General features: G+C 36.8%; 1 protein-coding gene across 8 annotated transcripts in view; it reads left to right on the top strand.

Annotated features, from left to right (window-relative positions):
- SPAG9 (sperm associated antigen 9) overlaps window positions 1–27463 on the top strand; it is a 65945-nt gene extending 38482 nt beyond the window's left edge. For 2 of the 8 annotated variants that reach the window (XM_049811949.1, XM_049811954.1), the window contains 24 exons: window positions 13–134; window positions 2774–2788; window positions 3266–3323; window positions 3866–4018; window positions 4103–4154; window positions 4584–4714; window positions 5983–6039; window positions 6923–7096; window positions 7790–7919; window positions 8195–8287; window positions 8595–8762; window positions 9536–9707; window positions 10864–11091; window positions 11845–12040; window positions 12873–12995; window positions 13549–13629; window positions 14130–14197; window positions 15477–15625; window positions 16793–16964; window positions 17936–18049; window positions 19832–19870; window positions 20738–20914; window positions 21714–21851; window positions 23758–27463. In XM_049811949.1, the coding sequence (XP_049667906.1) occupies window positions 13–134; window positions 2774–2788; window positions 3266–3323; window positions 3866–4018; window positions 4103–4154; window positions 4584–4714; window positions 5983–6039; window positions 6923–7096; window positions 7790–7919; window positions 8195–8287; window positions 8595–8762; window positions 9536–9707; window positions 10864–11091; window positions 11845–12040; window positions 12873–12995; window positions 13549–13629; window positions 14130–14197; window positions 15477–15625; window positions 16793–16964; window positions 17936–18049; window positions 19832–19870; window positions 20738–20914; window positions 21714–21851; window positions 23758–23873 (2926 nt within the window). In that variant the 3' untranslated portion in view covers window positions 23874–27463. The remainder of the gene's footprint in view (window positions 1–12; window positions 135–2773; window positions 2789–3265; window positions 3324–3865; window positions 4019–4102; window positions 4155–4583; window positions 4715–5982; window positions 6040–6922; window positions 7097–7789; window positions 7920–8194; window positions 8288–8594; window positions 8763–9535; window positions 9708–10863; window positions 11092–11844; window positions 12041–12872; window positions 12996–13548; window positions 13630–14129; window positions 14198–15476; window positions 15626–16792; window positions 16965–17935; window positions 18050–19831; window positions 19871–20737; window positions 20915–21713; window positions 21852–23757) is intronic. The other 6 variants (XM_049811950.1, XM_049811955.1, XM_049811951.1 and 3 more) reach the window with 3 other exon arrangements.
- The last annotated feature ends 399 nt before the right edge of the window (window positions 27464–27862 follow it).

Here is a 27862-nt window from a genome sequence, read left to right as displayed (position 1 = left end):
TTCTTTGAACAGCACTCCTACCAAAGGCATAGAGAACAAAGCATTTGACCGAAATACAGAGTCACTCTTTGAAGAGCTGTCATCTGCTGGTTCTGGCCTAATTGGTGATGTGGATGAAGGTGCAGATTTACTGGGTAAGAAAGGTTATTTAAAGATGCTGTTTACAGGAGTTTTCCTTGTTAGTGGAGTGCTTAATTACCCTTGCTGGATTTACTGTTAGGATTCATTTGCATTAAAACCTTTTGAATATCATCCTAAGGTGGTCATTGGAATGCAAAACCCAAGAGAAAGCGTTTGTTCGTTCTTTCAGTGTAATGATATCAGCCTGAATCTTTTGGGGCACTTCTTACACTATTCTCTATTCCAGTTTTCCCTATGTCTTCTCTGACACAAGTATTTTTATCTCGAGCAGGGATTTTTATCTTGATCTAGTTTTAGGTAGTTCAATTCATATTGTGCCCAATCTGTAATGGCCTGGCTTTATCATCTCTCTTTGGAATTTAACTTGTAAGAGAGAATTGCAGCAGAATGCAATGGTGATAATTTGAGAATCAAATCATGAACTGAAGGGGGAGAGGGGACTCGCATTTCTCTTCCCCCTAAGCAGCTTGCTGCCACTTGTGTGCTGACTGAACAGAATGTAAGTTTTGGGAATATTAATTGATCAGGGGCAAAAAGGTCATTAAAGGAGAGTCTTTCTATAAAAAAAGTAAGATATTTTTGGCCATATAAGTTTTCAGGCCTCATTTTGAAATAATGAAAGCTGGTACTACGAATGTATAAAATGCTGATGCAACTCTTGTGTGTTTTAGAAATGGGTTGTATACAGATAATCAGCAGTTTGTTTGCTTCTGTTGTCTGACCTGGCAAAAATACAGATTGTTAGTAGTATTATATAGAACTGTTGTGCATGCAATCTGGATAGCTGGTTGTTCAGTGTTCCACCAGGAACTTATTTTACATCAAGTAAGTGATATTTCTGCAAAGTATTAATCACTAGGAGTAATGGGCCTATGTCCAGTCTGGGAGATGGTTTTTCTTTGTTGTCACACTCTGCTGCTTTGAATCCTGAGCAGTGAGGACCAATGCATCCTTGCTGGAACATACTTCATCCAAACCTCTCGCACTCTGTTGTCACAGGGATAACTAATGACACATTCTGCATGCAAAAGTACAGATACTGGAGAAGTATTATCGTATAGCAATTTCCATCCCTTAGCTATGTGATAAATTGTTTAAAGAAATCAAATTACTGTCAGGACTTGATAATAGATGCTTTGTTTTCCATGGGCAAAAATGATATACTTTTTCATATAACCTATTGAAAGTTTGTCACTGATTTCATTACCATTTTCCATAAAACTACTGCTAGAAACACCTGTGTGTGCAAAATGAACACACTGTTATAACTGCGTTTGTGATGCAGAATGTGTTGGTCTAAAAGTTTTACTATATAATCATCATTTCACTTTGAGCACAACCACAGTCCAAATTACTCTGTGTTACTTAAAAGCCACATCTGCATCGAGGATAGTTGGTGTGTTTCAAGCATTTGGATCTGTTCTAAGTGAGCATTAAACTTTAGTATGGAGTTCTGTAAAAGTAGTTAATTGGGCTTCTCTAATCTGTTTTCTCTTGGGCTGCATACCCAGGGGAATATTCTGGTGTGTATGCTTCTTTTTTTAAAAAAATTCTTTGAAATCTGTTGCTTCTACAGTTAGGCGTTCTTGGCTGCTGCTCTCATAAAATACATTCTCTGCATTTTTTCCCTGCTTGATAACTTTTTTTTTTGCCTTTGCACTCTTGGCTTTCTAGTTTTTGTCTTGCATTATAAAGGATCCTGAAACCTGTTGGAAGTGATCCTAGGTACTTTTGTCTGTGAATACTGAAAACATTTTAAAAGCAATAGCCATTTAAATAAAACCTCTTGATGACTGTAGTGTAGGGGATTTCTCCAGATGTTGATAGAGTAACAATAGCTGATCTAAGTTCCTTCACTATTAAATGTCATTTACTTTTAATCCAAAACCTAGAAACAGGAATTCTCAAAGAGGGAACTTTGATTTGCATGTCTCTTTTTTCGATACTTTTTTTTATTGTTATCCAAATATCTTTTCAGACTTCTGTTACTAAAGTTGCTTAGAAGATTGTGTTCATAGAGTATTTTAAAAGGCCTCCACCATTAACATATCTTTTTTATTTGTTGTGTTAATCTAGAATTAGCATAATTTCTGCAATCATTAGTGTGGTAATTATTTTGCTGTGCAAGATGTAAAATAATTATTTTCTGCCTGAAAGTTTATCTTTTTAAAAACCTGCAAATCATATTACTTTAGGCATGCAAACAATAGGGTGAGAGATTATTCTCCATAAATTTAAATAATATTGAAGTAGTTACATGAAGAGTTAACTTTTTTCCATAGTAGCATGTTCATTTGAAACTTTTACTGACTGGCTTAGCATTTCTTCCAAGTACTGTGCATCTAAATTATTTCACAGAAAATGAGACAGACTTTTATTTAGTTACTGATTTTTATAAGAGGTCTAACCAGTAGAAATGGTTGTGACAAACTTAACTTTAACATCTGCCTTCTGTTTAAATCCTGCTTCTAATCATATCGCATTCCACTTCAAACTTTTGGTGGTGGCTTTGTTTTAATTCACTCTTACTTCATAAGTCTAAATATTTTATTGCTCTTCACTCATACTACACCTTACATGCAATGTTTCTTGTTCTTGTTTTTGCTCTACATGGAATGCATGGCCTTTAAAGACCATAATTTCTTTGGTAAGGTATCATTTGCTCTGGGGAGATCTGCAGGGCTTTCGCAATCTGAGCTTTATAATTCAGCATGTTTTGTGTCTATAACTGATATACTTTTGTATCTAACATGGTGTAAAAGACAGCTGAGCATTTTAAACTTAACTTTTTGTGGACTAATACTTCCCCAGTGATGCCATGTTTGGTTTTTGACTTAGTAGTAACGTAACCTCCTCAAAATGTATAGACTAGGTGGAGGTAGCACTAACTACTAGCCTGTGGTTAGTCAGGGTTGCCTTTAGGCTTTAACTGAAGGCAGATTGGGAAGAAGGTGGAGGGGAAAGCTAATTGTAGAAGGTAGGTCCTGAAGCTTCAGATAGCTCACAATTTTTCTGACAAGTTTGTCATGTCTAAAATCAGCTAAATTTTAAGTAATGGCAAAACAGGTTTTGTGAAAATGTCCATTTTGTCTGCTAATTTCATGTGTTTGTTTCCTTTGGAAAGGAATGGGTCGTGAGGTTGAAAACCTTATTTTGGAAAACACTCAGCTGTTGGAGACAAAGTAAGTGAGAATGTGTACGTAAAAAATACTGCCCTTTTCTGTTTTGTTATATCTTCAATATCTTCACACGCAGAAAGTTGAAGTTAAACAAATGTGCTTTCAGTTCTAAGAGTAGTGGCGGTATAAGTATTTTGAATATGTAGGTATAATTGGCTAAATATATAGCTTAGTTGATATTCTAGAAATTAAGGCCCTCGGAAGCAAAAGCTGCTTTTATCCTTTTAAGTCTACAAGAAACGCAGTGCTATATTCTAGTGAGATCAACTCCCTGCCTTTTCTGTTAGAAACACAGCTGTAACTGTAGAAGCTAATCTATTGGAGCACTGTTGAGGAATTCAACCTCTAAGCAAACTGTTATGAGTACTTTTTTCTCATACAGAGGTGTGAATATATTGAGATTTTGGGGGAGGGGGTTTGACCTCTTTTAGAAAGGTGTATCTTTGAAATTTGTAGGTCTTAAAATTCAAGAATGAAATCAGGCTGAAGCTAAACTATGAGACCACGGTCATCCTTGTAACGGTGTATTTTAAATGTTTGTGTAGAAATGCACTGAATGTAGTGAAGAATGATCTGATAGCAAAGGTGGATGAATTAACCTGCGAGAAGGATGTACTGCAAGGTGAATTAGAGGCTGTAAAACAAGCAAAACAAAAGCTTGAAGAGAAAAATAAGGAACTGGAAGAAGAGCTGAGAAAGTAAGTTTAATTCCATGGTTGTGAAAAAGAAAGAAAAAACCCCACTGTGTTATCTAATGCAGCTATTTTTTATTTTGTATTTAGAGCTCGTGCAGAAGCAGAGGAAGCAAGACAGAAAGCTAAAGAGGATGATGATGTAGGTGTATGTGTGTATGTGTATTTTTGTATGTATAATTCACAGTGGGACATTAGGAGTTAGCACACGTTTAGTGAGTGCTACTAAACTTTACTGCTTAAGTAGTGGTAAACTTCCTCCACGTATAGAAAAGACAGAAGATCTAAAGAGCACAAGTAAACTTAAACTGACCTTGTCTAGTTTTCTTTCTTTCCTCTCTGCCCATTATTGTGTGTCACATTCTTTTTGAAGAACTGGTTTTTATTCAGATTGTACTACGTACAAAGGATAGGAGAGGAAGGTAAAATTGAGTTAGTTTTACAAAGCCCAAAATTATTTGGAATCTGGAATTGTGCCCTAAAGTGACTCTTATCAGAAGGCGGAGGCTGACTCTGCAAGGCCCTACTGTGCTCCTTTGTTTGTCCTATGTTTGCTTTTTTGTGTTTTCAGAGTGATGTCCCCACCGCTCAGCGGAAGCGTTTTACTCGTGTTGAAATGGCCCGTGTTCTGATGGAAAGAAATCAGTATAAAGAGAGGTTGATGGAGCTTCAGGAGGCTGTCCGATGGACTGAGATGATAAGGTAAAAGGCTCTTTTATAATTCATAGGGCTCCTTGGATTTTACTGGCTTTTGATTTTTAGCTGCAGAGTGATCTGGTCAGTAGGTTAGGGTATGAGGCCTTAGTTGCCCTTCTGCTTGTCTCTCTACATGCCCATGAGTAACCTTGTTTTTAAGTTATGGGCATATAACTTATCTTGTCAAAATGGGTTCTCGGTGAGACCTCAGTGAAGATGTGTTACTTCATATGGTGTGAAATAAGCATCCCTTGAAAAAACGTCTGTATTTTGGAACAGTTACCAAACTTGGTAATCATAAATAACATTAATTTGGTGGGCAGGAAAAATTACTGTGTGTATGTATGCACAAACCTTAAAGCAGTGGGCCCAGTTGTCAGCTGAAATGTCAAAACAGGAATAACATACAGTCTTCAGACGGAGTGTAATCCGTAAGGACTTGGGTGGTTCGTAAGAAAACAAGAGTTTTAAAACTCTGCGAGGTTTGTTAAATATAAGAATAAAGATGGTGATCTGGTCTAATTTGCATCCTGAATATTGAGTTGTCTGGATCGTATGATTTCAAACACAAAAGTCTTCTGCTTGGACCTCAGCCCAGTTCGTTCTCGTTGTGTCCCCCCAGCCGTGCCAGTGCCCATGCCCAGAGGTAACAGTGTCATTTGGTGCCGCCTGCCGGTCCGCTATAACAATGGCACCGGATTTTTTCTGTTATCCTCAATACCTGTGAGCCATTTGGGCTCTGAATCTGAGAGGAAAAATACACATTCCCAAGCAGTCATGGCTTGCTTTCGTGTAGCTATTGTCTCCTGTAGAAATCCTCTCCTAGTTCTTTTAATGCATCTATGGCTTCAGGAACAATCACTTTATCATTTATTTACTGATCTGTTGATGAATAAGAGGGTTTAAAATAAAAGGCAATGGTTAAAATGCGAAAACACAGGAGGCAGAAGAATTTAAAATGGTTTGCTGCTTTCTTCTAGCTGTTTTTGTTGCAAAGTCTTACACAGATTTGTCTCTTCTGTCTGAAGAGCACTCACCAGTTGTGTCTGTGATGCAAACAAATGTGGATGATTATTATGTAACTTGAGTTCATCTAGTGAGAATTTCAATATTGTGCTCTGATTGGGAAAGAAGTGGCAATGTGAAGAAACAGGCTTTGATACTTTTGATATGTTATCCTGGGGGTTTTTTTAAGTAAGAGTTACACACTGTTCCGTTCCTTTCCTTTTTTTAATTAATGCTTACTCAGTAAACTTGGAATTCATTTCTTGTAGAGCATCAAGAGAAAATCCAGCCATGCAAGAAAAGAAGAGATCAAGCATTTGGCAGTTGTGAGTATTGAAACACGACTCACTGGCAAAAATAAATAAAAGACCCTAACCAATTAGCTGGCACATTCTTGTATGTTAGCTAATTATCTTTTGGCAGATGAAGATGTCTTAACTGTTCTCCTCTTGTTACCTAGCTTGCCAGCTCGGTAAGACTGTTCTTGAAGACAAAATGTATCGTAAGCTGCATCACATAGTGAATGGCTTTGCACTTTGTGAAGTTAAATGCCAAAGTGCTTTAATTTTTTTCTAGCTGAATATGCACCAGGACTCTTGTTCTGAACATTTTTCTGGATTCTTTTTCATAATGAAAAATAGAAACCTGAATAGTTTGTGTGGATTGCATTTATTTCAGCTTCCTTTTCCTCTGTGAAGTATGGCTTACTGATTGTTAATTTTCCTTTCTAACTTCAAGCTCTTTAAATCTAAAATGGTGTTATTCACAAGAAGATATTTGTCAAATAATCCTTTTGATTTTGTGGTTTGCTGATAACTATTCTATGTTTTAGCCTAGAAAGTGGTGGAGTTTTTAAGTGCTCTGTGCATGAACTAATACGCTTCATAAGACTTGTTTTTCAGGTGTGATGTTCACATCCTGATTTTGTTGGTTCCCTGTAGATATTCATTCAAGATGGAGATCCCGTTAAATTTGATCAACAAATGGGATAATTCTTTAAGAATTTTTTTTACTGACATGAGTTTCTGTGCTTCTGAGAGTGTTGCTGAGTGTGTGGTGGCTGCTGCTATGTTGGGCTCCAGTTTCTTAGTCTAACTGGCTTGAGCAGGCTAGCATATGCAGTGTTTTACCTGCATAGTCAAATCTGGATGTATCTTACAAATCTTAGTGCTCATTTTTCTTTCTTTTTTTTTTTTTTCCTTCTTCTAGTTTTAGCAGGCTCTTCAGTTCATCTAGCAATACAGCTAAGAAACCAGAACCTCCTGTCAATGTTAAATATAATGCTCCAACCTCGCATATTACTCCATCAGTCAAGAAAAGAAGCAGTACCTTATCTCAATTACCGAGTGACAAATCTAAAGCTTTTGAATTCCTCAGTGAAGAGTAAGACATTTTGGGTTTATACTATTAGATAATTTTTATCAAGTATTTACTCTTTTAATCCTTTGAGAAAAATAGCATGTTGCTAAGTGAAATATAATGTTCTCCTGAAGTGAATGTTGACATATAAGAAATCAACACAGTGCAGACTGAAATGCACAGCAGTGGATGAGTACTCTGGGACCTGGCAGTAGTATTCTCTCTGGTAAATATCACTGCCTTTCATAGAACTGCATTTAGGCACAGGAGGCAGCACTTGGTACGCTTTTACATGCAAGTGTTGTAGCTAAGCAATAACTGTACAGATACTTTAAGTTCAATGGCAAAATAGAAAAATGTGAGACAGGCTAACAAGTATCTGTAATTGTTATTTTTTTTCTCCTGTTCTTTTTTGGCAATACATGCTTTTTGTTTACAACTTGCAAAGCTTCTAGTAGAGGTACACAACCCAAGTTCATTTTCTTTAAGGATACTGACAATAGACTTTCTGGTTTTGCCTGTCTTTCACAGGTCCCTTAGAAATAGCCCGCAGGAAACCTGGTGTTCTGTAGGTGATGTGTGGAAAGCTTAGTGATCTCTTTGGTACCCCAGTGCTTCTACAGAGATCTTGTATATTGAGTTCAATAGCAACTCCCATTACACAAAGAATTCTAAAGAGCATAAATAACAGGTTCTTTAATAACGATTCTTCCCTAGAACTGAAGCCAGTTTAGCCTCACGCAGAGAGCAGAAAAGAGAGCAGTATCGCCAAGTGAAAGCACATGTTCAGAAAGAGGATGGTAGAGTGCAAGCATTTGGCTGGAGTCTACCTCAGAAGTACAAACAGGTATTATGCTTATGTTTTCAAATGTAGTGGTAGCAACCTCATGTTTTGTGAAATTTGAGCAGAGTATAATTTCGCATCTTGTGTTTGAGTGATTCCAATATTTTTTTTCTTGAACTTCTGCAGTTAAAAGTGTTTCTAAGGAAAACCACAATGCAAAACTTTTAATTGTATTTAACAAAGTCTGATCAACTGATTCCAAAGACTGTGAACCTCTTTTAGAGGCGAAAGCTTTTCTGTTGTGTTTTGTTTATTTTTTTTTATTTTTTTTTGCCTAGGTTGCAAATGGTGGCCAGGGTGACAATAAGATGAAGAACTTGCCTGTACCTGTTTACCTGAGACCTTTAGATGAGAAGGATACCTCTATGAAGGTAGGATATTTACAGTGATGATATAGAGACTTGGACAATGTATAGATTGAATGTTTTTATTTTAAATTCAATTATATTCTTTCTGAACTGAATCTGTTTCTTTTTAAAGCACAAGTAAATCAGAATTTAAGCTTCAGTAGAAACGTACATGACTTTAATCTTAATGAATTCCTTAAAATGGACTGCAGATATATAATAATTTTGATATTACTTAGCATATTTAACAACAGGTGTGTGTCGTTTTGTTGGTTTTGTTTTTTTTTTTTTTAGTTGAACTTTTAAGTGAAGTATTTCTTTTTCTTTCAAGCTGTGGTGTGCTGTAGGGGTAAACCTATCAGGAGGGAAAACACGAGATGGTGGGTCTGTGGTTGGTGCTAGTGTATTCTACAATGATGTGACTGGTATGGATGCAGATGGCAACAAGCAGCAAACAGGATCTCAAAGTAGCTTAGACAGACTAGACCAAGAGCTCAAGGTAAGGTCACTGTAAGGCATGTTGAATAGTTTATATAGTTAAACATCTTCACTGTATATCTATAGATTAATAAAATATTTTGTGATCAGGTTTATTAATAACAAATAGATTCTTCTTGGATAGTCATCAGCCCAAGGTATTTGGGTTATTGAATCCAACTACAAAAATACTGTGATTCTCTCCTGTTTTCCAGCTTCTTGGCAAATCTTAAGAGCAAATCAGTTCTACATCAAAATGATCTACTGCTTAGACCAGTGCTGCCTGCTTTAAAAAACATTCGTGACAGAATTGTTCGTGTTCTGACTGCCATATAAAAAAAAACGGGTTTTTTTAGGTGTCTGTGCCTTTGTTTAAACATGTGTTAGCCTTCATGTTTTGATGAAGAAACTATGAGGGTATATTAAAGGCATCAAAACAAAGGCTTAATTTTAAGTTCTTTGGGACATCACATTAATCTGTGGTGATACCGAGTGTGGTAGCTGGCACATCAATAGTATTTATGTAGCTTTATACTTTTCTAACTGTATAACTGTGCGGTATAATTATTTTCTATAGTTTTCTACACAAATATGAAATATGAAGGGTATTTATATTCCAAATGCATAGAGATCAAGTAACTACATGTAATTTTACAATGGCATTAAAGATATTTAACTTACCACATATTTATGTATATATCTGTACTTGATAATGTAAGAACATATAAGATCAAAGGTTCTATTCTTGTCCCCCTTCCCGTTATTCACTTATGTTCTGCCTTTATTCTCCTTCAGGACCAGCAGAAGGAGCTGAAACATCAGGAAGAATTATCCAGTCTAGTTTGGATCTGTACTAGCACACACTCTGCTACAAAAGTTATCATTATTGATGCTAATCAACCAGGAAACATTCTGGACAGTTTCATTGTTTGCAATTCTCATGTGCTTTGTATTGCTAGTGTACCAGGTAAAGACTTGTGATGTTTTAGCTCCTGTTTTTTTTTAATTGTATCTTATTCAGATTTTTCTTATGCAATGAAAAACCAAAGATTTGTTAATTAGTGTGATAAAATGTTACTGTAACACAGCAATAAAAAGTGTTTAGTTGTAGGGAAAACTACTGGATTTCTATTCTACTGTTCCACTCTTTGGTTGGCTCTTGACCTAAATTAACTCAAAGGTAGAGAGATGTCAGCAGCCAAGACAAAGTATTTTGTCTGCTGCGTTACAAATTGTGCAATAGTGCCAAAGTTTTATGCAATTGCGAACATCACAAAAGCAAAATATGTTGGCTTTTTTGACCTTTTCAGCCTCTTGAAGATAAGTAGCAAGTCTTGGAGCTTCCTGTAGAGGGAATCCTTGTTACATTGAGAGTGTATGTGGATAGTGTACTCAGGGAAGTTTATAGGAGGATGTTATGATTCTGGAGAAGAACTAATTGTGCTTTTGGATTTCTTGTTTCTTGGCTTACACTTATAGAAGTCTGTAGCACTAGTTTCAGTAAAGTAGTTTTGTTTAATAAGCTCAAAACATCTTCCAGTGAAGTTTGAGGTTTTGCTCCACTGAAACTGTGTATAACTTGTAAAATCAAACCAGTGTAAAATACAGTAAAATACGATAAAAATTTCAAGAACCAAAGAATGATATTTCAATTCTCAGAGGTGGTTGGGAGGGTTGTATGAGAGAAAAACAGCTTTTCTTTCCAGAACATGTATGAGAGAAAAACAGCTTTTCTTTCCAGAACAAAGGATCTATTGCAGTTAAATTCTTCATTAAGATGTAGATAGGTATCCCTGCATATATGCACTGTTATAAATCTAATTTTAATGGAAAATTTATCTGAAATAGAAACAAACTAGTTGGAGAACTCTGCAGATTGAAATATGATTTATTGACACTTGGATGTGCAGCATGTGTAGATTCTGCTTTTGCTTTTTGAGCTTTATGACTGACAGCATCTTTAATGTCTGCTGATCATGTTAAAATAAGCTTGTAGATAGGTATCTGCATGTTAAATCTCAGTTGTTGGAGAGTTCATTCAGTTTGAAGCTTAGTTTGTTATTAGATAGAGAAGTGATGCACCTTTATCCCCACAAGAAACATGTGAGTTTAATCGGTTTCAGGGGCAAGGGAAACAGACTATCCTGCAGGAGAAGAAGGGTCTCAAGAAGCAGATCCCAGTCAAGTGGACAAGTCATCTCTGTGTGGAAGTATGACTAGCAACAGCTCTGCAGAAACCGATAGCTTGCTAGGAGGAATAACGGTGGTTGGCTGTACTGCAGAGGGTATCACAGGAGCACCTGTAGCTCATGATGCAAACGGTGGCTCACCAATGGCAGATAAACAGTCAGGTATGAAAATCTTACAAGTATACTAGGGATGGCCAAACACCATTAGGTGTAACTGAAAAATGAATGCTGTAAGTATTTAATGTAATAGCTTGTCTGTAAGAAGTGATAACATGAGTACTCTGTGGGAAATGGCCTGTAAGTCTGACGTACTTGCACTGTGTAACTGTAGCTGAAAACTTTGTGGAGGTGATACTAAATAGGTATAGACAATTGATTCATTCAGATACTTTTGAGAACTCTATCTTGTGCATGGTCTAAAGAGAGCTTTTAAGTTATTCAGTATTTAAAATGCAGATCTTGCTGACAAATTACTAGAGAGAATGTGGATATATGCCTTAAATCTTGTCAAGTGTTAACAGAGATTTAAGGGAAGCTGCTTTACAGGCATTCTTAGTATTTTCTGTCAATGCCCTTCAGAGCTGTATGGCGATATGATTGTAACGGGTATGTGGTTGTTCGACTTGTTCGTTTTTATTCTAGTTAATCACTTAAAGGGCAATCTGTGCCATCAGTCACTGGGTTGATACTTAAAGTCTATTTGACACTTGTTGATACAGTGCAACCTACTAAAGTTTGGGTGTTTCTGATCTGGTTTTTTTTTTTTTAGATGAAACATAAAATTTGGATTGTGACTGTTGCACTGTGACTATTGCAGCTAGTAACTTAAGTTTTAAATATCAAGTTCTGGCTGTTTTAAATAATTGAGAATTCTTTTGCAGTTGTTAAAAGCTTTTCAAATTTTTTGTTCCATAGATGCTGCAACTGAAAGTAATTCAGTAGATGAGAACATTCCAACAGCAGAGGAGGCGACAGAAGCAACAGAAGTCAATGCAGGGACAGGAGAAGACACAGCTGATATTGCACAAACTGGAGTCTACACAGAGCATGTCTTTACAGATCCTCTAGGAGTGCAGAATACAACAGAGGCTTCTCCAGTGTACCAGCCCAGGTACATAGTCTCAATCCTCATACCTCTTAATATGTATTTAAAAAGAAAAATAGAATGTTTGTAGGAACACAACATGAGGACAAAACAAATACTTTTTTTTTCTCATTAAATATGTTGAGTTTATATACGTAGTCTTGGTACAAGACACTGTATGCTTTGCTTGCGTGAAAGAAGGGTCGCCTTTGTCTGTGAACTCATCCCTCAAGTTACAGGCACCTCCAGAATGAAGTATTGAGTGTCTACCAATACTTTGTCACTAAGATCTCTCACAGGCTTAATGTGAATGGTGCTGATCTAGAGATGCCTGTTTAGATTCCCTGTTTTGAGGTCAAAATAAATAAGAATTACATTCCTTTCTTCCCATCAACTGCTTGTTCAAATGTAGGTTTCTTTTCTCAGAATAGTCAATCTGTGAGTAGTTATAGGAGTGGAGAAGAAGCTTGAAAGTAATCAGTATTTTGAATCTTTAGGAATCTTCACTCTCCACATACAGGCGCAAAAGTATCATACAGCTTTTTAATAAGTGTTTCTCTTAACATGTGCCTCTGATGTGACTTTCTTATGCTATTCCCCAGGGATATCAGCAATACTGATAGGCTTGAATGGAACCTAAATTTCCTTATACAAGTAAATGTACATTTGAAGAAATTCATTGTCATTGGGGTTTTCTTCTGTATGGTTATACATTCGTGCACAGTTACTGTTTTTTGAAATACCTTATGTTCTTCAAAAGCCAGTGTAGAAACCAGCAGCAATGAAGTAAATACCTAGGTTATAATCTGAGTAATCTGTGCACTTTATTCAATGTATTTTAACTGTTCGGTTTTTTTAGTACTGAGTCAGAGTTATATAAAGACGTTGCAGTTTTGCCAAATGAGCAAGATCTAGTGAGAGAAGAAGCACAGAAAATGAGTAGCCTTTTACCGACAATGTGGCTTGGAGCACAGAATGGATGGTAAGAAAATGCTAATCTTGTTAAATTTATTTGAAAAATTATTTTAAACTTGCTTCTTGTGCCTACAGGCCTGACAACTGTCTTGAGTCAAGATTAAGTGCAAGAAGACCTCCAGAGAGCCTAAACTTTGTACGCTTAGCTACATTTAGGCATTATAGAATTCAAAGAAAGTATTGTAGGTGATTAGCAAGCTCTTTTTGGCAGATAACACTTTCACCTGCAGAAAAGTTGTGGTGGTGGTTTTGTGTGTGGCCAAAGAAATTATGGTCTGATAATTCCATAACTTTCAATATTTTATTATGCTAGAAAAATATATTGCCCTTTTTACTGCAGATGTACCTGCAAAGGACTTGGTAACGTTTTATGTCTCTGAAAAACCATTCTGCTGCTTACGTAGTTCTTTCTTTCAGTCCATACATAGTTTTCAGTGGAAGATGAAAACTGATTTTCCCTTTGATTGTGGATTTCAATTATAGGGGTTTTGCTTGGGGTTTTTTTCCTGTCTGGTAGACCTTTTGTAGTGCTTTTAATCCCTCCTGATTTGTCTTTGCAGCCTATATGTTCATTCGTCAGTGGCCCAGTGGAGGAAATGTGTTCATGCCATTAAACTTAAAGATTCTATTCTCAGTATTGTGTAAGTCCTGAAAGAATGTCGTGTAAATCATAATGAACTTTTGTTAAAATAGCTAAGTAGTTTTGTATTTCCTCCTCAGATATTGGGAATGTCAGTTGCCATAAATGCATGCATTTTCTTTGAGGGGCAGTGGAAAACTTTTGGGGAGTAAGGAAAATAAAAGGAATCTTGTGTCTGTTGGAAATACTGTAGCTCAAATGATGAGCTGTAGCTGTATACTTGGTATTCTTGGTAGCTGTATACTCAAAACAGTTATAGGTTGTTATGCTTGATGTTTTCTTCAGCTGTTGTAGCTAGATATATTTTAAACTTTCTGAACTGGATTTTGACGCTTTGTTACTGTCCCTTCTCTTGAGCTATATTGTAGAAATCAAAACACTAGGGCTAACATGAATATAAAAAGTATGCTGAAATATAAAATGTTTATACCTCACTTTAAACTTGCAGTTTCAGAAATGCAGTCTAATGGTGTATATTCTTGTGCCTCCTTTTTTTCACAGACATGTAAAAGGAATAGTATTAGTTGCACTAGCTGATGGAACACTAGCAATATTTCATCGAGGAGTTGGTAAGCATTCTAATAGATCTTGAAACGAGTGAAGTTGTAACAGTACTTAGGGAAGAAATGTGCCATTTTTAAATAGTGTTTTGAAAAGGTATTCCCCAATGGCCTTTTTACATGTTGTCTTGAGAAATCTTTCTAGTATTTCAGTTGCAGTTTCAAGTACCATTTTTGCACTGTCCTGGTGCGCTCATAGAATCTTTTCTTACTCTGAGAAGGAGAATGGGATTTATCTGAGCTAAATAGCAAAGAGCCTATTGATTAAGTCCACTTTGATCATCACTTTTTTCATCACGCTCAGTAGTCATGTTTCGTGTGTTGTTATTAGTGTTAATAATTGTCTGCAGCCAAGTCCTTCAATGAGAATTTTGTAAGCATTCCTTCTGAATTTCTGCCTAAACCACTCCTGGACAAGTTCCATTCTTTCAGCCTCCGGAATAAGGACCTGGAGGGGAAGGTCTTACTATAAGTAACTAGAACTTATCTGTTGGCTTGTTTCCACAGACTCCCCGTTCATTTGTTCTTTTCCTTGTGGACTTTAAATCCCTGTGCTCAGCATTTAGAAGAATTAAAGGAGCTGCACAGCACTAATGCAAATATTGGGAAAGATGCATCTGGGATGAAGTTGTTATGTTTTTAGTGTGTTGGGTTTTTTTTGTTGGTTTTTTTTTTTTGTTTTTTTTTTTTTTTTTTTTTTTAGAACTCAGACTTTAGTGGCTTACAATCCTTAAGGATCTCGAGTAAATGTCAGTGATGATCTGTGGCTTAGTTCAGTCTACAGAAGAATTTTACTTGGTGTTGAATGACCAAATTTAGTATGCTTTTAGTAGATTTCAAGTGCATTTCTTAAGATCTTGCAGCATATTTTAAAAAAATCTTGACGCACTGGTCAACAATTCTATGTTCAGTGAAGCAGCAAGTGCCTAGCACTGTGTGGGTAGTTGCTTGTTGTAATGTATACTGATGCCTATCCAAGTAAAGCATTTAGCACTAGGTAACTTTCTGTTTTTAAAAATGTTTTGATACGTTTTAAACATGAGTCACTGTACAACCTTATTATATTAAAAACAAAAGAGCATTTGGGATGGTGGTACTTAGTATAACTAGCTGCAGGGGTTTTTTTATGAGGACCCTAGCCATAAATTTCTATTGACTTATCCAGATTATTACAGTGCTTTTAAAAAATTAGACTGTTAAGATATTTGCCTGTACTTTTAAATAATTTTTAAACTCATAGGAACCTATGTTTTGTTTCATTTTTTTTCTTTTCCCTCTGTTTTTGAAGATGGTCAATGGGATTTGACGAACTATCACCTCTTAGATCTGGGCCGGCCACATCATTCGATAAGATGCATGACAGTGGTACATGACAAAGTCTGGTGTGGCTACAGGAACAAAATCTACGTTGTTCAACCAAAGGCCATGAAAATAGAGGCAAGTTAAAATGGTGCTTAAAATAATTAAATATTATGTTTTAATGTCGTCTCATGCTACAGCTCAAACTCCAGAGTACTCTAGAGAACAGTTGTTTGTTCACCAGTACAGAAACAAGCAACCAAACAAATTTGTCTTGGGGAAATACTGTTACATTTTCTTAGGATGTTTTCATTGTTTTGGGAGATTTTAAGCCATGATGAGACAGTTCTTATTTATTGAAACCAATTGGGGCTGGGGGGGTTTTAGTTCTCCACTTCTAGCTGGCCGGGAACTGACGAGTGTCCTTGTGTAGAGCTTGTAAGGCTAGCTTCCACCTTATGCTCTATGTGCATGCCTCATTATGTTCTCCACCCACCTGTAACCTTTTCTATAATCTGTCTTTGCATACTTTAGAGGTTTGTAAGTGTTAATCTTGAATGTACTTTCCCTCCAGTTATAGAATAGTTTATTTATATAAGGTGCATAAGCTGGTGTTTCTGCAGTGTTGTATGTGTACCTGGCATCTCAAGTACAGAAAGTGGCTAAGGTTTCTGAAAGCTATTAGCAGTATTAATACTTCAGCTTCTGCTAATTGGCCTGAGACATGGGCCAGACCTTTTGAGGGTGACTGCTTAGCTCTTCTGAAAATATCAAGTACTCAATAATCTATTTTTGTGAAGAATATATATATGTATATATGGGAAAACTGAAATGAAGGAATTCATACAAGAGTGAAATGAATTGTTTTGCTGGTGGATAGTTTGTATTTTGCACTGCGTTGGTATGCAAGAGCAAGGCTTGACAGAACTAGGAAGAAAAAACACTTTTTGGGCATATGTATCTTGTGCTGTGACAGGAGGACCTTATAACAAAAAAAGCTCCAGGTTAAATGGAGGTGGAAGCCAGAGTAGGCTGGAATATGATATGTAAATGAAGACATGGTAGGAAACTACGGCTTTGCGATCACACTCCAGGGAAGGGAATCAGCATTTTTACTATTACTTTACCAGCATCATATGGTAATTGTAACTAAGCTAAACACTGTACCTGCAAGTGATCGTGCAAATCAGAGGGTCATAGGTGATTTAAGAAAATTGCCAGTATTGGTGGTGTAAGAGCAACAGAGAAATCTTTCTTACTCTTTCCTTTGTTTCATCTTCTAATTTAAAATCCAATCTTTCATAGAAGTCATTTGATGCACACCCAAGAAGAGAAAGCCAAGTGAGGCAGCTGGCATGGGTGGGTGATGGGGTGTGGGTGTCTATTCGTCTGGACTCCACCCTGCGTCTCTATCATGCGCACACGTATCAGCATCTACAAGATGTGGACATTGAACCTTATGTAAGCAAAATGCTAGGTAAGTTGATGAGAAAAATTGTAGTATTCTTACACCTCTTGCTGTCTGGAGCTTTCTTTTCCTGTTATGGATCAGGCAGTTCTCACTACAAACTAGGGGAAAGGGTAGGTGGAAGTCTAGTCAAATCCTGTTTGTGAAAACTTGAATCTGTCAATCTGTAAAGCATGATAAGGATGACAGGTTTTCTGATGCAGTCTGTTGGTCCTGCCTGATGTCTAAGATGTCCCTAAAAACTCAGAACTAATGAGGAAAATGATGGTTGGGTTGGGCAGGCATCAATAGAGACACTAAAATCTTTCTCTTTTTTACTGTACTGATGCCTTTTTCTAAATCTAAGAGTGGGAAGAATCCATTACTTGCCTGGAAAAATTACCTCTTTTTCAAGAACACAGAAATGCAAAATAGCAAATTTTTATTGCTATTGAAGCTAATAATCTTTCTGATGTTTTTCATTAATGTTTATATAAGAGCAGTTTGACTGCCTACATAACACAACAAATACAGGTAATTGGGCTGTGGGAAATCCTTCACAAGTATGTGCTTAGCTGGTCAGCTGCCTTCTGCTCCCCTCACAGGGCTAATGAATGAGAAATTAATTTTAATAGATGAGAAATCATTATCTTGCATCTGTAAACTCACCTTTTTGGTTTTTTGTTTGTTTGAAAAGCTGCCCTGGTACTGTAAGCCCTAAAAGACTTTTTTGCGCAGCATTATGGAGCCGTTATACCTTTTGTGCTTTCTCGCACTTAATGTTAGTCTCTTTCTGGATAGGTTCACCACTTAATTAATAGTGTGTTTTAGCCTTTTAGGTTATCTTTAAAACTTAAATGTACTCCTCTACCTTGTTTTTGTTTGACGTGGGAGGGAATTACTTGTCTGCGTGGTTTGGGAGTTGGAGTTAAGATTCTCTGTTATGGAACTAAAATTATTCTTGCTCATAATTTTTGATGAAAAGCATCTTTTGTTTTTAGGTACTGGTAAACTGGGATTCTCATTTGTGAGAATCACAGCTCTTATGGTGTCTTGTAATCGTTTATGGGTAGGAACAGGAAATGGTGTCATCATCTCCATTCCATTAACAGAAAGTAAGTAAAATATAAATGAATAGCACTGTGCAATATGCTGTAGACACAAAAAGAGAATATTAAACGCCATTCAGATGCTTGCTAATGGATAGAAAGCTTTTCTGCCAGGTCTGAATCTTTCAGGTTTGTAACAGATTGGGCCTGTGTGATGTTTAGCACCTAATCTGTGTACATGGTTACAATTACTCTGAGCAAAAAAGCACATTTCCAAAATCTCCTGTACTTCAATTTGAGCAGAGTTGTTGTGGCTTGAATGAGAGACACTTTGAAGCCTTAGAGGTGTTACGAGTATTAGCAGCACTTATAGAAGTTTATTGCTTGGAAGAGATGGCTTTAGTTTTCTAATTAATGTTATGTTTTGATTGCCATATGATCACCAGAGTAGATTTTCGTTTGATTTGAGCAAGTTGATATTGTTGCTAATACAATTTGATTGGCTTTAGCTCTTGAGAATTCATCACAAAGCTGGTATAAAGGACTGCAACAGCAGTAGTACCGACTGTTTTAAAGGACATGTTCAAAGCTACAGGAGTTGTAAACACATTCTACAAATAGGACACTAACTTCTAGGTAAAATTCCAGTAATGCAAATCCAGGTATCTGCTTAATAACAGACCCCTCTGTCATAGGCTGAAACTCCTTGGGGGTGGGAGAGAAAGCATTCAGATATGGGCAGTTGAACCTCTGGAGAAGGAAACAGTCCAGTTCAAAGACAAAACAAATCTTAAGTAGGTAAAGCTTGGGAAGAATCAGTGTGCAAATTTATTGCATTTAAAATAACAAAACAACAACCAAAAAAGTCCCATAAAAACCAACCCAACACTTGTGCTTGAGACTAATGTTAGAACACATGGACAGAAGTTTCAGAAAATGAAATACAGGAATTTGGTAGTCCTAATTGTACGGTTGTTATATAGAAAGTAGTACAGCCTGACAGGTGATATTTTAGGGTAATTGAATAGTAAGAACTCTTCATGTTGTATCTGCTTTGTTGAACAGCACATACATGCATTTTTTTCTCATACTGTCCCATTACATCGTCCACCCATTCAATAAATGTCTTTTTTTGCATTGCATGAACGTACTAAGGAAGGACAGGCTTCCTATCATGAATTTGAAATAGTTGAAATCATGCTTTCAAAAATTATAGCGCTTAATTTGCATCAAGCTTAATGTTTCCAGAGGAGTTTGTTTTGAAACAGTAGTGAACATGAAAAAAATCCCTATTAAAGCTATTCAGTTCAATTTCAGTTTTGCTAGTTGTTCATGAATCGGAACAACCATTTGTGGGTAGCCTGATGGTGGGTTTGAGAACCCTTGTTACAAATATTTACGGTTTTCAAAAACAGTCACATCCTTATATAAGCAATTGCATATCTCAGTTCCCTGGGTCTCAACAGTAGGGCATCTTCCAGATCCGCAGATGATAATTCAAAAGGGAACTTGAAAACATGAGTTGTTCTATATTATTTTGGTAGCCTCCTGCCAAGGAAAGAGAGAAAGGGGAAACGTTGCTAATCAATAATAAACTTTATAGCGATAAAGCACATGAAAGTGGTGGTGCTTTCATTGTCCATTTTGTACTGAAACTTTTATAACAAGATGCTGTTCTTTGTGACTTTTTATTGAATCTTCTGTAATTAGATATTTACTGTTTTTAGGAGCTAAAATTTTAAGCTCTACCTTATCAAAAACCAAAATATAAGAGTGGTGGGTTCTCATTAATCCTTCTCCTCTACTGTCATACCTATCCATTTCCCCTTTCCTCCTTTCTCACTTTAGCTGTAATCCTCCACCAGGGACGTTTACTGGGGCTGAGGGGTAAGTGCAGATCCTGAACAAAAATCTACTTTCAGGCTTCTAATAGCCACTTCGAGGCTGTTTCCCACTCCTTATAGATCTACCCTTTGTATGTTCCTAAATGTTTTTCCACTTGCAGTTACTGCATTGCAGCAGTTTTATGTTTGCTAAATGGCCACCAATCTGCTCAGCAGTTTAGTATATCATCCTGTGTTGCAGCTGAACTTTCATACAGACTTTGTTTTTCTTCCAGCCAGTGTGATACCATATCTTATAACTTTGTGTCATTAATCCACATCATTTACTGTCTTGTTACAAATCACTGTTTCTTTCACTACTTTGATAGTCTTTGGAATGGAGATGGCTTGTATGTCTAGCATGAGTACTTCTCTGTTTTAATGGATTTTAAACCTTCAGTAAAAACTAGATGTAGAATTATAATAGGGTAGCTCCTTCATGCCCACAGGTGGCTATATTTAGAGAATTTTTGCTGGCAAGGGGATACCCTATGATTAGTTGGAATGAAACTGTCTTTAATTATATGTTTAAGTACATTGAATTTGCTCATACTGAAACACTTTAGAGGTACTTATTTTCTATGAAAGATACGGTCCTTTCGCAAATTATTTTTTTCCAAAAGTAGGATATTAAAATCCGGTGTTTATGCTAGACTAATAAGAATCCTGCTCCATTTTCTGATGTACTTAAAATAACGAAGCATGCAATCTTTTTTCTTTCCAGCTCTGTCTTGAATTGGCATTGCTGCCCTCCTGTTTCATTTTTATCTAAGTTGGCTTTAGCTTTTAGATGGTACCATAAGGTTTCTTAACAAATAACCACTTCTGTAACTTGTGTTTTCAAGTAGAAAACGCTTCTCTTCTTTTACAGCTAATAAAGCCACAGCAGGCTCCGGAAACCGTCCGGGGAGTGTAATACGTGTATACGGCGATGAAAACAGTGACAAAGTGACTCCGGGAACATTCATACCATATTGTTCAATGGCACACGCGCAGCTTTGCTTCCATGGGCACCGTGATGCTGTTAAATTCTTTGTCGCAGTACCTGGTGAGGTTTTATTACCGTTCTTCAAATGAACTTTCTTTTTTGCCTTCATTTGCTTAGTTAAACGTAGTGTTTCGGCAAAGACAGCAAGTGTATGAAATAGTGCATTCAGAAATGTTTTATTATGTTTTATTACCGAGACTTGTCTGATTCCCAAGTGCAGTGTTGTTTAATGGGAGGGAAAGGGTTTGGTCACAAAGGAAGAAGTGCTTTGTTTCCATCTGGGAAGAAGGTACTGTGGTGAGTGAGTACTTGCCTATTAAGAAGGCAGTCAACTGTTAATTGATGTAAGGTCCAATTTAAGAGTCTGACATCCTGCAGGAAGGATGAGCTACTAAGGGAAAAGCCTACAAAGGAAAGACACTCAGTTGAAAAAGCTAAGAGTTTCCTAGAAGCTGCAGTGCTGGCCGAATGCCCTCTCAGTGCTTCTGTGTACCTCATGTGCTGGAATTAAATGACAGAAGTTTGCTTAATGGGCTGACATGTGCTGAATCATTTCAGTTGTGTGTCTGAAAGTCTTTAAGTCTTGTTTCAATGTCATTCTCTAGATCTGCATACCTGTGCTGTGAAATCTATCAAGAGGCATTTAATTTTCTGGTTTCCATTGAACTGACCTGAACAGATTCTTCATCTCTTTAGAGAGATGAAATCAGAGCAAAGCTAGCTTTCTGTCCCTTGCTGAAGAGATACTAGAATCCAAACTGAAGTGTATCATTAGGCATTAAGTATATCATCCAATGACCAAATACAGCTGGTATTATTCTGCGAGATGTGGCATAAAAATGTTTTGTTTTTAATCCAGGTCAGGTTGTTTGCCCACAGAGTAGTGGTGGAACAGAGCTAACAGCTGATAAACCAGCCCAAGAGTCCTTCAACCAGAGTCCCTTAAAATCGATGTTGGTTATAAGTGGTGGAGAAGGATATATTGACTTCAGAATGGGTAAGAAATACTGAGCTTAAAATCAGTTGTAACCTCTTCATACTGAAAGGTCATGAACCATATAATAACTTCTGTTGTGATTGCAGAGTGCATTTGTGTGGTCAGTCAGTGTATAGTCTTTATTAAGCAGGTGTGAGGATAGAAGTATCTCTGTTCTCCCCAACATACACCTTCAGCTTACTCTTCTCCTCCCAATAAACCATGACCTCTGAGTTGCCTGTGTAAAAAGGTTTATTTGAAACTCTGCTTTGGAGTCATGTACCACCTTATCATTTATACTTTGTCTTACTTTGACAGGTTAGTCTTCTGTCTCAAACTGCTGGAAAATACGTCCTTAGTTACTTAAATATGCAGACTGACTACAAAAAAAGTCATGTATTGAGTAAAGAACACTCAAACTAAAATTTACTCATTTTTGAGTGAAGGGAAAAAGTAGCTCACTGTTGTCTTTGCATGTGCTTCTTATTTTGATCACTGCTTTTTTCAGGTAGCACTTTTGCATAATCCTACACCATAAAAGATTTCTTGTATAAACTTTTTTTTTTAATTGAAGCTATTGGGGAAATAGAACAAAATGAGAGTGATGGTTGTTTTATTCTTAGAATATGCAGCCAGACTTCTTGACAAAAAGTGCCTAAAAGAAGTCATAACCCCTGGACCTGGTTCTGACCTTTTGCCTAAATCTGTCTATAGTGTTTTTCAAAAACAACCAACCAACAAAAAAAAAAAAAAAAAAGCCACAAAGAACAGTACAAAGAAAACCCATGAAGGCCAGCCCAAATTCTGTCATCCCACTAATCAACGAAAAACATGTTCCTGCCGGTAACCCCAGTGGAGTTACGGGGGAGGCAGGACTTGAGGCAATTCTGTGCCACACTGTAGTGAGTAGTAAAAACTCTGTACTTTTTCCAAGCGGGTATAGCCACATACCAAATGTGTGTTTTGCTGTCCTTGTGGCATGATGCAAAGCCATGAAGTTAAGCGTCAGTACTATAGCTACATTAGCTCAGCCATTACCACATTAGTGCAGCAAACTGGCTCAAGAGCAAGTTCAGGCTATTCTGTGTTTAGATTCCTCACACCTCCAAAGTAGTCTAACCAGAAAGCCAGCCAAACTGTGACTTGGAACCTTCCTGAAGTTGTAGGTCAGTTCCCATTTCATCTGATTAAACTGACATTCTTCTGTACCACCAGACTGCCTCTGTATTGAGGTTTATTACTGTCTACGTGCAGTTTTGTTTAGTGGTTAGTCTGTCACCTTTGATCCAAGTCAGCTCATGTCACCAAGAGCTTAGACACAGTTACAAAACTGCTCTTCTCTTCTGAAGAGCAATAATGGAGAATACGCTTAAGGCTGTCTTGTGCCAGTGCGTGCGGCGCTGTGACAAGCTAGGATAACTAGAACAAGAGGAAAGAAGGGGAAAGGTTCATCATAGATGTGAATGTGGCGCTGTCTCCCTTGTGCTCAATTACTGCTCTTATTTCCAGAGCACTTTATATGGTTTATGTGTTTATGCTAGCACACTTTCGTGTCATATAACCATCTCCATTTCTGCCTGGGAGATACTGCAAGTTTGCAAGTTAGGTTGTCGTTTTTCTGCCTTAAAGAGTTATAAGTAAGTGATGAAATGTGTAGAACATGGATACTTACGAAACCACATTTAATTTTGGCGGCTAGAACTGAAGAATATGACCATCAGAATACTAGGCTCTGAAATAATTATGCAATAGACTTTCAGTTTGTAATGTATATATTCACAGTCTTGAATATGCTTTTACGTGAGCATATGGCAACTACTGTCTTCTATAGTGTTTTGCTTGTAAACCTGGATGTTGCTTGTCTTGCTCCATTTGGTGTTAATACTGTTTTTTATTGTGTGCCTGAATCAAAGCTGCTGTTTTTCAGGTGACGAAGGTGGAGAATCTGAACTCCTTGGAGAAGCTCTACAACTTGAACCTTCTGTAGCCAAAGCTGAGAGGAGTCACTTGATAGTGTGGCAAGTAATGTGTGGCAGTGAGTGAGCCTGTAGGATGCAGCTGGAGACCTTAAAGAAAAAAAAAAAAAAGAAAGAAAAAAAAAAAAAGAAAAAAAAAAAAAAGCTTCTGCATGTTTTTTTATTTTGTGAAACCTGTTTCACTACATGATGTTGAAGCATTTCTTTGCTGTTTAACTTTATCTTGCAAATCTGTCATACCTTTAACTATACAGGAATTAGCTTGTGCTGGTTTACTGCACCCGTGTTACATGGAACAGTATAATGAAATCAGATCTTTCTCAAAATTGGTGTGCACACCATAGTAAGCAACTGAGACATTAGTTTTACTGTACCACAGCAATCTAATGTAGTTCACTTCTTTGGTAGTCTCACTTGAGTTCAGCTTTATTACAACTGAGCTTCATTTCACTGTATAATGCATTGAGTAAAACAGCAAAGTTATTCCCAGAGCATTAAAAAATTGACAAATTATAAGATGGATTATTAAGACTCATCCAAATATTCAGTGAGGGCTAAAGCAAACTGTAAATTTCAGCTTCTGTTTTCAAACCTGGAAAGTCTTGCTTATATAGTGTATACGGTTTAATTTGTTACATTCATCGGAATATCTGGGGGGAAGAGGGGATTGTATAGGAATTAAGATGACAATATTTAAATAAAATCACATATTTTCACTATTGAAACTTAAAGTTTGAGAACTGCTGCCCTCGATAATGAGCAATTTTTGAGCATAGTGGTTTTCCATTTCCCTGACACGGAACAACTCGTTTTCCAAAGGGTATTCTTAGGATGATTTAAATTTGAAAATAACTGTAAAATTCTTGAACAGGGGATATGTTTTTGTTCTTTTCTTGTCTTAACTCCTTATGTCCGAAGCACTAGAATGATCTTCTCTGCCTAGCTGGTCAAACTCATGAGGCACTACATGTGTGAAGGTTAGAGACCTCGATTAGAGCATGAGAAAAGACTGAGAGTGTACAGGAAAAATGCATTCTGCCCAAGTGAGATTGTAAAGGAACTTTAGTGCCAGATTATTAGGTACAAAATGTATTTTTTTGTAGTTGCATACCCCAGTTTAGTAAAAAAAAAAAAAAGTTAGCAACCATGTTAGCAGGTAACACTAAGATTGAGTAAATTGATGAAACTCAGAAGACTCTAAGATTAGGCTGACATTCTGTCTACTCACCATCTATTTTTTTAACCATAAGTGTGAGTTGAAGACTGTCTTGCTTTTACCTTGAATTTCCTACATTAGTATCAGACCTAAGTTAAATACTTCATGATTTCTGTACTTCAGAATACTTTAAAACCCAGATTTGCTTTTTCATTTAGTCTCTGGAAAGTAAAAGTTTTGAGGGGTTTTAATAAACATCCAGCATTTACCCCCAAAAGGCTGGGACTGTTCTGTTCAGATTAGCAGAGAAATTTAGTAACTTGATTATGTGAGAGAACGGAACAGTTTCAGAGGAGTAAATATAGAAACACTTTTTTAAAACTGCCTAAACATTTTTATGCAATAGGAGCAGTTCTGGTCTATCAGGCAAACATGTGTTTATATATTTTTCTTAATTTTTTAAATGAACACATTTAGCTGAGGTCTATTGTGTAAATATATATTTAGGCAGCTTTTTCAAATGCATATCATAGCTGATAAACCAGAAGAACTCCATTCAGGTCTATTGGTTAGATTTATATGTATAAATACTTTTTAAGCGACATATTTTGTACACAGCTGTTCCTCTCGTAAATATGTATCTAGGACATGAACTATGTAGTAAAAATCCTTATTAAAGATGTCTAATATCTTGGTAGTATTTTTCTCTTCAGAATGCCAAAAGTGATGAGAGCATGTTGTTCATAATTTGCTTTCCAAATTCATCTTTAATGTCACTCCTAAAGTACTTTGGCTTAAATATAAAGTCTGGGAGCTTTTTAAAAATTATACAAATACAGAAAGTAAACTGAGTAAACACTCTTAGAAAGACCTATTTAAAACTTACATAGACATGTATGCTGAATCTGAAGCACATCTGAATTAACTTACAAAATTGGATGTCTAAGAAAAATGCTGTCTAAACTTTTACTGTTGTGCAGAATCTTCACTGTGAGTGGTGCAGTTTCATTGCTTCTCCTGCCATTTTCTTAAAATTATTTTTTTTTCCTCTTTGGAAAACACAATCTCCAAAGCTTTTACTCACTGGTTGATTGTCACATTCTCATGTTCTCAGAAAAAAGCGCACAATTCTGTTCCTTGGTTCTTATGTAGCATTTTATTTGTAATTAGCGATGAGCTGTTTTCTCTGAACGGCTTTACTGCTGTCAACTAGAGCAGTTCAATCTGGCAAGTGTGTACCTGGTCTTTTGCCAAATGTATCTGGTCCACCGTGCCATTTTAGTCACCTCAGTGGGCCAACTCTTGCAAATTTTTCAGAGAATGATTGTTTCTGTCTAAAAGTGGAAGGGTTTTAAAGAAAACAGTAGGTTAACTATGTACCGCTGTGGGTGTAGATAAAAGGCATGTGCACTTCTCTGTATTTCTCATTTAAAAACTTTATCCCCTGTCCTAAGGTACAGTAGATTAGATGGGTCCCTGTTGTCATCACAGTGCCCTGGGATTTCTAAACTCTATTTAAGGTCGCTTTGAATGGTGAATAAAGCACTGAGGCACTGAGATGACAATACACTCCTACAAATCCGTCTCAAGAATGTGTTTATGCATACACTCATGTGATTAAAGCATCATATAAATAGGAGCTAATCTCTTGATAGCTACAGCTTGTTAATAGTTTGGAAACATTTCGAGCACAAAATATGCAGCACATTACTTGCCTGGGTAAGGGTGTTTGCATGGTAAAGGTGAAATGCGTTGTATAAGCTGCTGCATTGTCCATTTCTTGTAAAGGTCTTCCTGCGTTGGATCAGATAGAGCTGGCAGAGCGTAGACACTTTATCATAGGCTGCCTTAGTAACAAACAAATGTTAAATCTGTTTTATTATACTAACTGTTCTAAAGAACGTGTGTCTTTTAAAATGCTGTGTAACTGAATATTTATTTCCATGTGAGTATTATAAAAGTTACCAAAGGATTAAACCTGACTTAGCACTCTTGTAAGCGGCCCTGTTGAGACGGGGTCTTGTGAAGGCCCTGCTCTGTAAAAGAGACACGGTAAACTCAAATACAGTTCTTTAGGGAAATTAAATGTTTTTTCTAACAGGGTTATGCCATATTGTAACAACCTATGTTGCACCTCAAAGCATTTTTCTATACACTAAATGTTTCTCCCGCCCTCTAACAAGATTAAGTTTCCTTTATTAATTTTGTTGATGCACATTTCTCAATCTTTTAAGCATATATTTTAAACATTTTATGGTCTGTAATTTTTGGAAGTTTTGTCTGTTGGACACTTTACGCTGAATTTTACTTGCCTCTGTAATCCGAGATGGATACTACAGCGTTAAACTTGCTGTCTGTTAAAACTTGAGGCTTCTTTTCTGTGAGCAGAAAAGCTCCTATAGCAGTGTAGTTATTTCAGTATTTATTTCTATTATTGAATCCATGGGGTTCAGAATGTAACTTTGTACATGAAATATATATAAATATGTATATGAAACATGCATTGGATTGGTGTGTTCTTTGTAGTCTCATGTTAAGTTCAAAGGTTTTTGATACTACCAGAAGGCATAATAATTGGGTATTTTACACTAGCAGCCACATATTGCTATCATAAATACAGGTAGTGTAATATATTTGAGTCAGCCCACGGATAGCAGCGTAATCCCGTGCTCGTACTGGGCCTAAGCAAAAACTCTGAAGAAAAACTTTGCTCCCTGACTGGCTCCCAAATGCTGTCTTCGCCTCTTACGTGGCCCACAAACCCACTGATTCATAGGTTAAGAATCTAGAGGAGATCCGCTTAACTGCAGCTCAGATGAAATAGGCACTGGCACTGGAATGTATTTTTCAAGTTTTCTTAGATGAATCTCTGTTAAGGTTCTAAGCAAAAATGCATGTTG

This window comes from Accipiter gentilis, chromosome 10, assembly GCF_929443795.1.
Source record: "Accipiter gentilis chromosome 10, bAccGen1.1, whole genome shotgun sequence".
Classification (NCBI taxonomy): domain Eukaryota; kingdom Metazoa; phylum Chordata; class Aves; order Accipitriformes; family Accipitridae; genus Astur; species Astur gentilis.
The sequence above is the reverse complement of the archived record's forward strand: the minus strand, read 5'-3'. Positions and strand labels throughout refer to the sequence as shown.